General features: G+C 44.0%; 1 protein-coding gene across 4 annotated transcripts in view; it reads left to right on the forward strand.

Annotated features, from left to right (window-relative positions):
* The window catches only part of Mnd1 (meiotic nuclear divisions 1), a 66,980-nt gene extending 57,281 nt beyond the window's left edge, over positions 1 to 9,699 (forward strand). For 3 of the 4 annotated variants that reach the window (XM_005400922.1, XM_013522898.1, XM_013522899.1), the window contains one exon: positions 548 to 789. In XM_005400922.1, the coding sequence (XP_005400979.1) occupies positions 548 to 654 (107 nt within the window). In that variant the 3' untranslated portion in view covers positions 655 to 789. Of the gene's footprint in view, positions 1 to 547; positions 790 to 6,491; positions 6,573 to 9,267 lie in introns of those variants that run through there. The other variant, XM_005400923.2, reaches the window with a different exon arrangement.
* Positions 9,700 to 10,017: the final 318 nt, after the last annotated feature.

The raw sequence follows: 10,017 nt of genomic DNA on the forward strand, positions 1-10,017 counted from the left end.
AGACATTTAGGTGGGTTTGTTTTATTTTCTTCTATTATTGCACTGGGATAAAGATCTTGGTCAAAAACCTTTGTGCACAATGTTTTCTTTCCTCGGGATAAATTCCTTTAAGTAGATCGAATGCTTTTTCAGTGGCAAATACATTTTAATGGCATGATGACACGCCCGCTCCTGTCTTAGTCTTAGGAGGACCCTCTCCCTCCTAATTAGTCCCCGCCCCCAACTGGCTGAGGCTGGAAGCCGGTACTCTGGGTGGAAGGAGAAAAGACTGGAGAGGACATGCCCCTTTGGGAACCAGAGACCCTGACTCCTAGCGTAAGAGTCTGGCCTCGCCCAGAAATACAGAAGAGATGCCATTTACTGCTCCTGTCGTTGTGTTGCCCTTAAGGTAGGTTTCTTTTATCTGTAATTACTGCCATTACTCTTGAAAATAGTGAACTTATTTTAATACAGCTGAAAGTAGTTAAATGAACGGTGAGGATACTTACCTTTGAGATACTTTATGATTGTTTTTAATTCTCAAAAATATTTTTCTGGTTTTTTACAGATAATATATTTGCAATAAAATCTTGGGCCAAAAGAAAATTCGGGCTTGAAGAAAATAAAATTGATAAAAATTTTGGAATTCCAGAAGACTTTGACTACATAGACTGAAATGTTTGATCGGTGGAGAAGGTTCTCGGAGCTTGTAAATATGTAAATTCTAAAATATTGTCTCACTGGCAATGAGTTGTCATTGCGCTGTAACTGTTGGTTGGTTTATTGATTCTAAATAAAGTGTAAACTACAGGTGTTCTTCAGCTTTTTTACCAGAAAAGGGAAAAAGAAAGCAGGCTGATCAGCACGTTCCCGTAGTGGCCCTCGGAGTGGAACACCACCAGAAAAGCCGGCCACCTCGGCCCGTCAGGTTAGAAGCGGTTTTGAGGATCAAAGCCACGATGCGATAACATTTGCAGCTTCAAATATTCAATCCTAAGGGTGCATTGAGGCTCCGTTGCACAAGTACATGTGTGAATGCTTGGAAATAACCTTGAAAACCCTAACAGCTGCCTTAGTCTCTCTGGTGGGAAAGGCGTGTGATTGAGACTCAGTACTCTGCGTTGTATTCGCTAATTTCCAAAAGAAAAAAAACCAGAAAATTGGTGTGCCTCAACTTAGAATTAAATAATTCCTCAGAATTATTGATGTCAGAATGGAGTGATGTCAGAATAATTCCTCAGAATTATTGATGTCAGAATGAAGAATTAATGATGTCAGAATGAAGACTGCTTTCTTTTGAGTTCTGTATGGGAAGGAGCGTGCATATGGCTTTTGTCCTGATTTACGCACTTTTTATAAGATGGTATAGTTGTGTTCATATAGCATATTTCACCAACTATGGAATTCTGGGATTTTTTTAAAGACACCACCTTTAGAAAAAGTAATAGGTTAAAAGCAACATATATCCCATGTATTTGTTACTTTTTCATTCAGCTTAGCCGTTTAAAGTATTTTCAGGCACTCCAAAATAAATTTATAAAGAAAAAACACAAATTAAAATGGTAATGACCTTTACACACATGCCTTCGTTTTTTTTCACACTGTCTAGTTTTGACGTTCTTTTCCATGACTTGAGTGAAAGACTCCATATGTCTGAAATGACCCGAAAGGCATCCAAGCCGTGTGCTAGTGAATCAAGCCTTTGTGCTGCAGGGAGCTGCAGTGGGCCTACTTAATCACTTCCTGGCATGGCAGGCACAGATTGGCCCGTCTCTGTTCCTGGGTCCAGTTTATGCTGCCTTCGGGCAGCAGCTCTTCTCATAGAAGTATCCGATGTAAGAGACAAAGGACCAAAAGTAAAAGGAACCCACCCTAACCCTTTCCTTCAAATACTAATTGTGGGAATTCTGAAATGTCTCAGACCTCGTTTGCTATTTATTAGAAAACATGCTTCTTTATTTAGAAGGAATGTATGATCAAAAAAGAAGCCATGTTGCCAGGCACAGTAGAGCATACACCAGTACTTCCAGCTCCTCTGGAGGCTGAGGCAGGAGGATTGCAAGTTTGAAGCTAGCTTGGACAACTTAGCGAAATGATGTCTCAAAAAGGACTGGGATGTAGCTGGTAGAGTACCGCTGGTTTCTATCTCCAGTACTACAAAAACCTTTTTTCATAGCCCCTAGAATCCTGTTGTGTAAATATTCAGGCAACTTTTGTTTTTTTTAAGTTGGGTCTCTGTGAGCCAGCATGAGAATGTGACAGGGTCTGCACGTGATCCGATCTGGTTGCGGCTCTTTCCTGGGTCAGTAATGTGCCAGGAATGTTTAAAGCTGACTCCCAGGAAAGCAAGGAAGGCAGGTTTACAGTGTGTGCCTATTTGCGGTGTAAACGCTCCCAGCATGCCGAGTGTCACGTTGCGGGTGTGCCGAAAATGCAGATGCGGCAGAGAGGCGCGGCGTTACACCGTTTTCTACAGCGCGGACGCAGTAGACAGAAGTCCTCCCTAGAACACAGGTGGTAATACAACGCTACGATAATTAGGGAACGATGACTTTTAGTCTGTATTACCTTTGTTTTTGATACAACGCCCATCATAGTTTCTAAACAGTCTTTCAGGATGGCTGTTTAATAGGTGTCGCATTGTTAAAACAATCGACTTGTCTACTCCAGCACGTTGTTGCTGGAAGGCGCTGGGGACTGCACCCAGGGCCTTGTGCTTGCTGAGCTTGTACTCTCCCACGGAGCTAATCCCCCAGTCCACAGGCGTTCATCTTTAAGCGTGGCTCTTGAGTTTTGCTCTCTTGACGAAATTAGAGGTACTGACAAAGTGGCCCAGGAGCTTTGGTCCAGCCAACCTCTAGGTAGTCTATAGTCTGTGTTAGTTTTGTTACTGATCCACCGATTTAGGTGGTACAAGTTGGGTAGATCTGGAATCATCTTTCAAGGGAACTAGGACTACATTTAGCTCAATAAGTCATACTATGGTGGATAATGTATCTTCAATGAATTATGAAGTCTGAAAGGTATTTCCACCTTATCAAAGTCCTTCACATGTAATTATTTTTTTAAATCTGAGACAGCTGTCCTAATTTTAAGAGATCCTAATAAAAGACTACAGTATCCTGGTAAGTTTTGCAGTTGTCCAGGACCTGATCAGATCCCTGAAGGGTCCCTTGTAAGGTTGGGCCAGAACCAAAGCACACCACACTGACGACTTGGGCTGAACCTTCCCTGAGGTGTTTGCCCTATCGTTGGGCCAATGGGATTGTAAAGCGCTTGGCCTGTCTCAGAAGTAGGTGCTGCCATCTTGGACTTTACCAGACGTGATTTTCTCAAGCAGTTAGAGAAGAAAATGAGTATAGATGGCCATCCAAAAACAAGAACAGCCCCTTGTAATTCTTGAGCAGAAATCTAACCTGTAAGTCTGATGATACTGCTTTTTGGGAACAGAATTGGATTAAGATATCTTGAAGCTATCCCTGATGTTATGGTATCATTTGTAACAGCAGGTAAATTGTGGCAGGTGGTGTACCCTCTCTCAAAATGGTACATACACTCCTCGGGATGTGCTTCCTGGATACTGTGTGTCAGGACCACCATGACCACCATGAGATTTATATATATGTATCCCTGCCTGATTTCAAAAGTCATTTGGGAGAAATGGGGATGAGACTGTCTGCCTTCATCTACAGTTGAATCTTCAAGTGTAGATGATTTAACCAAAATTGGTAAAACACCCCTTCCCCCGAGGGCCAAATCCAAGGCGTATGCTTTACTGTCTTGGGTGATGTAAAGATAAACCAGGATATGGGCAAACCCTGTACTTAACCTGCAAAGCCAAAATATTTACTATGTGACCCTTTAAAGGTTTGCCCGTGCCTGAGAAGCCAAACCCTGGCATTCCGTGCGCTTGATAGGAGCTGTAAGACATTTTGTTTTGCTCAAACTATTTTCTTTGTAAGCTAGTTGCCAACATATTCAGACTGTAAAATGTCACATTAAAATTGAGATTTTCAGTTTGTTTGGGGAAGTGGCTGGTTTTCCACATGCAGCAGTCAGCTCAGGATGAGTAGCGCTGGCTCTTGGGACCAGAAGCCGGGTCATTCCCTAGAGGAGACCAGCATACAGCTTTCTAGCTTAAGTCACAGCGTTTCCTCCAGGCTGACTGCTTTGAGATCAACCTGTAACTTCAGTTTTTCTACTTCCAGAAAAAAATCTTGATGTCATTTTGTCCTAAATTTATAAATTAGGGAAAAACTCTAGTCTTAAGGATGAAACATCCTATCCAAGAACAAGGGTCATTTTTTCATTTGTGTTTTTCCACCAGTAATTTGTCCTTTCTTCACGTAGATTTGTCACATTTCGTAAATCCGTCCTAATTATGTTGTTGCTGTTCCAAAAGAAATTTTCTCTTCCATTTTATATTCTAGCATTATTTGCGTATTTGAAGGCTATTGATTTTTTTATTTTTTAGATGCAAGCGCTCTACCACTGAGCTACACCGCAGCCTCTATGTATTAATTTTATATCCTACTATCTTGGATCATTTTCTGTTATAACTGAATACCACGGGCTGGGTAGTTTATAAACAATAGAGGTTTGCCCGGCACAGGGCCTCATGCCTGTAATGCCAGCTGCTGGAGAGGCGAAGGCAGGAGGGTTGTGAGTTTTAGGCTAGCCTGCGCAGTGTAGTGAGACTCTGCCTCAAAATACATAATAAAAAGGGCAGGGGATGTCGCTCGGTGGTGTCCTGGGGCAGGGAGAGGCAGAGGGTAGAGGTTTATTTATCTCACGAGTCTGGCAACCGGGAAGCCTCAGAGCACAGCCCAGCACCTGGGTCGCGCTGAGACTGAGCGAGTTTGTTCCGTGCGCGGCTCCGGTCGCTCTTCTCCCAGTCACCAGTGCCGGCAGGGCCACCCTTGCCCACCGTCTCCCTGAGGCCCCCGCCTCTAAACACCTTTCACCAACGAATGTGAGGATTAACTGAACTTGGGGGGACACATTCAGACCACAGTACCTCTAAATTCCCTTCTGCTTCAGGTGGTTTTATAATAAATTCTCTGAGCTTTTCCTGGTGTGCTTCACATTATCTTCAAATAGACACAGTTTGAACGCTTTCTATTTTCCCTCTCGTCCACTTGCGATCTGTAAACCTGCGGAGCAGACTGAGGGCGCCCTTCTCCTGTTTCCCGCCTTAGTAGGAAAGCGGCACTATTTTACGTGCTAAGTAAAGGTCCAGCCTTCATGATGTGTGATCACTAATGTTATTCATCAGATCCTCTGCCCAGCTGTTTCCGTGCGGAATGGTTGTTGACTGTCAGATGCTTTGCTGCATCTCTGGAGGCAATCACAGGGTCTTTCTCGTGGAATCTCTCAAGGAAGAGAACGACATCACATCACCACCCATCGTTCCTGCCGCAAACACACTGCGTTGTAGTGCGCTGTTTTCTCACTGTGAAGACAGAGTCTACTTGCTAATATTTTTAGAATTCTTGCATCAGCATTTGTAAGTGATACTAACCAGTATGTTTTCCTTTATGTGCTGTCTTTACAATTCAGTGCCAATGTTATACTTGCTTCATAAAAATACTTGGCAATTTCCCATCATTTTATGTGCTCTGAAACAGTTTTTATAACATTTTTATAACAACAGTTTTTATAACAACATTTATAACTGAAACTATTTTATCTCTAAAGATACTCAACTCTAAGATTAATAAAACAAAAATTACATCATTCTGTACATACTGGTCAACTGTTTTGTCGTCCATTTAAGACAGTTATTGGAAGTCTTCATATGTCAGTCTGTAGATTTACCTTGTTTCACTTGCTATTTAGAATTTATTCATAAACAGTTATTTAGCCAAGGTGGACAGACATTGGTTTGTTTTTAGTTTCATGTTATTTAAGACAGTGTTTTCAAAGCACATTTCTAAACATATCTATGGGCACATTTGTGGGAGTTCTGAGGGTGAATTCCTTGACGAGAGAGTTCCTATTCACAGAGATGTGACCTAAAAAAGAACACGAGAAATACAAGACACGGCTGAGTTTTATAGAAAAGAAGAGGGCGGGTAATGGCTCTGAGAACTTTTTAAATTGCTTTTGCCGTGGGAAGAACCCGATACTAAGTCATTTTTTATTGAGAAGATGTGTATAAAATGAGCCTGGAATTTATGATCAAAAACAGATTTGTAAGGAATACTGCTGCTAGCTGGAATTTATTAATGAAAAAGTAAATGTGCAATTAATGTGCATGGATTTTTAGGTTAAATACTAGCTTCCAAAAGTTGAAGCTCAAATGCTTTCTGAAAACGCTCTCTAAAATGTACCTACAAATACGGAGCTGGGCTTCTCTGCAGAGAGGGTGAGCTGCTTTGCAAGCCCGAACTTGGAAAGTTTCATGTTTCTCATAACATTTGAAAAGTAACTATGGGAACTTTTAGACTCATTTGAATTGAACAGATGCGTGCTTTTTCCTCTCCACTTGTGGCTGCCCTGCTGTGCTGAAGCAAACCCACCTCTTGCCTGCGTGTGTTTCCTGTGCTGGGTGAGCCCCGGAGACCCACGCCTGAGTGAATTTAACTCACTTGGTAAGTTTCCAGCAGAGAGGATTTGGTTTGATTCTTAGGTCAACTGGAACAAACATTTTGCCTTTAAATACCTTATGAAAACCTGTGAGGATGGAATGAGGCTGTTTGTTTTTCACAGTTTATAAAAACACATTTTTTGGTCACAGTTCTTCCCCTAGTGGGTCTAAAAGTAACTTCTCTGTTGAAACTGTGCCAGCGCTTGAGGTAGTGCGGCTGGCGAGTGGAGAGGCTGCAGAGCCCCGTTACTTCGTGTAACTCTGAGTGTCTGAGAGATTATCTAACTTTTCTCCTATTGGGCGGGATAAGCGGAAGCACTGGTATATGTTCTACTGGAGTGTTCAGTGTCACAATGGGTGTTTTTAGAAGTAAGATCACAATGTTGGGACTAGATGTTGGGACTAGATGTATTTTGAAGATGCAGATGGCCTTCCCCCTACCAGACGGGAGCCTCCGAGGTTGGTCTTTTATCTGTAGGGCCAAAGACCCTCACACAGTATTTGACATAAAAGAATTAGACTTGTGTAATCGCCGGCCTCACGGAGAGTCTCGGTGTTGCTTATCAATGCTTAGACTTCCAGGGAAGTTACTGTTGGCCTCGTTCCAGAAGGGCCGTGGGCAGCTGTTCCTTTTCACTCAGCTTGCCTCTCCATCCCAGCTATTTCAAACATTTGCTACCCGAGCCTCCTTTCTCAGCCACTGTCTTTGATTTTCCCTGGGAGGGGAAAAAAAAAAAAAAAGTTCTAATTTGAGCCTGAATTTGCTACCATTGTTTTCAACCACACTTCCTGTTGAGGCCAAACTCGCAGAGGGGCCGGCACCCAGCTCCCGCCTGGGTGCTCCAGGAGCTCCCTTTGTGGTTCCCTTCCTCCGGGGATCCGTATCTGTCTTCTCCCCTCTGTTGCCCGGTTTTCCGTAGCACATCTCCACGGGGTTTCCCTGGACAGTGTCACCAGAAAGGGACAAATGCCGTCCCTTCCCTCTGTGTCCTTCCAACCTGTGGCCGGCTGAGTGGTTACTCGAGTTCATTCTATGCGTTGTCATTAAATGCTCATTTAACTGCTCATATTTGCCCAGCTTTGCACTCAATGTTGATGACACGAAGGTAAATGACCTCGAATCCTTGCCTCAAGGCCCTCACAAGGCGGTGAGGCGGACCCAGGAACAGATGCTTGTGAAACTTGGAAGACAGCAGGATAGGCTGTGTCCTGGTGTCATGGCAGCAGCAACCTAGGCCTGCGCTGCTTACGGCTTCAACCCAGACTTGGGCTAAGTCCACCTCTGAAAGTGACCATCTCTGTTCGGGACCCCAACGCTTGACATTGGTTAATAAAACCATACTTTTTATTAAGTGATTTCTCTTTTGAGATGGGGCCTTACTACATAGCCCAGGCTAACCTCAAACTTTCCATCCTCCTGCCTCAGCCTCCTGAGTGCCGGATTATAGGCATGCGCCACTGCAGCCAGCTAAGTGTGATGATCTGAAATGGTAAAATACAGACAAAAGAAATGTATATAAAAAGTTATTGTTCAAAATAAGTGGGTCTTATGCTGCTTTTTAATAAGTAAGGGGGTAAGTGGGGAAATAATATATAAATATTTATAATGGCTTGTCTGTTTATAAGAAGAAACTTAAAGGATGCACAATAAAATTACTAACAGTGCAGTGGGGGTGAAAGTTCACCCCTGTAATCTCAGCACTTGGGAAGGCTGAAGAGGGAAGATTGCAAGTTCGGATCCCACCTGAGCAATTTAGCAAGACTGTGTCACAAATTTTAAACAAGGGCTAGGGATGTAGTTCAATATTAAAGCCCTCAGTTTAATCCCCAATACCCCCAGCCAAAAAAAAAAAAAAGTGGTTATTTATGTGAAGGCAAGGGATTTTTTTTTTTTACTATATTATTTGTTCAAGAAATTTAAGTTATAATGAAGATATTCTAGAGGTTTCTGCACTGCCTGGCACCTTTTCCACCTTCCCTTTCTGTACAATATTAAATAGCTCAAGCTGGTCTTGTCTGTTAATTAAAGACCTGGGCATGATAGTATACCTGCTGTAATCTCAGCACTGCTGGAGGCTGAGGCAGGAGGGTCTCAAATTCAAGCTCAGCCCAGGCAATTTAGTGACAGTGAGATACCATCGCAAAACAAAAAGTGTGGGAGGCTGCTGATGTATCTCAATGTAAAAGCCTTGGGTTCGGTTCTCAGTACTGTAGTACCTCAGGCTCACTGGAGCCTGAGGCCCAGCACACCTTGGATAGAAACCACACCTCCGGGGTCCTCTGTGAGGCCTGTGAGACGGGCAGTTCAAGGTGCCCCTGTGTAGACTCATGCTCTGAATCACATGGGTCCCCGTTAAGCTGCATCTGTCTGTCCTGCACCGGCCGCCCTCGGCTGTGTGTGTCCGTGTTGGATGTCTTATGGTGTCCGCTAGACCCCTAGCACCGTCCTTACGTCGGGGGTACAGACACGCTGAGTCCTGCCCGAGTGACCCCTCTGTGTGCTGCGGGGACGGTGCTGACTCGATTCACGCTGTCAAATTGGCAACTGAAAATCAAGCTGTTGGAAATGCTCTCCAAGTCCCCGGAATAAGTGGACTGGGAGGAAAGCAGGGTCGGGTTGGAGTCCTGGCTCTAACTAAATCCATAAATTTAGACGAGTTGCCTAATGTCACTAAGCTTTCGTGTTCCCTTTCTTATAGGTGGATTAAACCGCTGGCCTCACAGACGAGCTCGCTGAGAGCAGCGAGTGAAATGACCCGGGCACAGCAGTTACCGCGGAGCCTGTGCTCTGCACAGTACGAATAGTGTTCCGAGGGGATTCCGGCAGAAGAGAGACCCCTGGAAGCAGAGCAGCGACAGGTTATAGGGTGCACTGCGACGTGGGACCCACCTTGGGGTCCTCACTTGCTGCTGGGGAGCCTCCTTACAAGAAAGCCCAGCTTAGAAGCCGGGAAACATTCTCCTAGAAAACAGCACTGTTATGCATGCTGGGTAGCTTTAGAAAAAGTACTTCTGGGTTAATGTGGGGTTTTGGCCATATCTGGAAATCTAAACCATCACATCTCAAATTGTTTCTATGGGAAACTGCCAAGTTCCTAACAACTGACTTAGAAATAAACTGTTGGAATGCATCTTGCGTGGGGACAGTCCGTAGGTTCACATTCATGACTATCAGTGAGACAGGAAGTAACAGTTATGCTGCCATGACTGAGCGCGCCGCCTATAGACTTCTCCGTGCACAAGGGCTGGAAATTATCTAAAGTAGCAGCCGCACAAAACCGCCAGATTGAAGTGACATCTTGACGGTTATATTCTAGCTATTAGCTTCAGCAACCAGGATATGCTTGTTAGGTGTCCCTTAGGCGTTTTTAGAATTCAGTGTTCTTAAGGAAGCCAGAGCCTTTTGCACTTGCGGTGCTCGCTGTGTGGTTGTATAACCGCCGGGCTGA

This window comes from Chinchilla lanigera, unplaced genomic scaffold, assembly GCF_000276665.1.
Source record: "Chinchilla lanigera isolate Chin_1 unplaced genomic scaffold, ChiLan1.0 scaffold00070, whole genome shotgun sequence".
Lineage (NCBI taxonomy): Eukaryota > Metazoa > Chordata > Mammalia > Rodentia > Chinchillidae > Chinchilla > Chinchilla lanigera.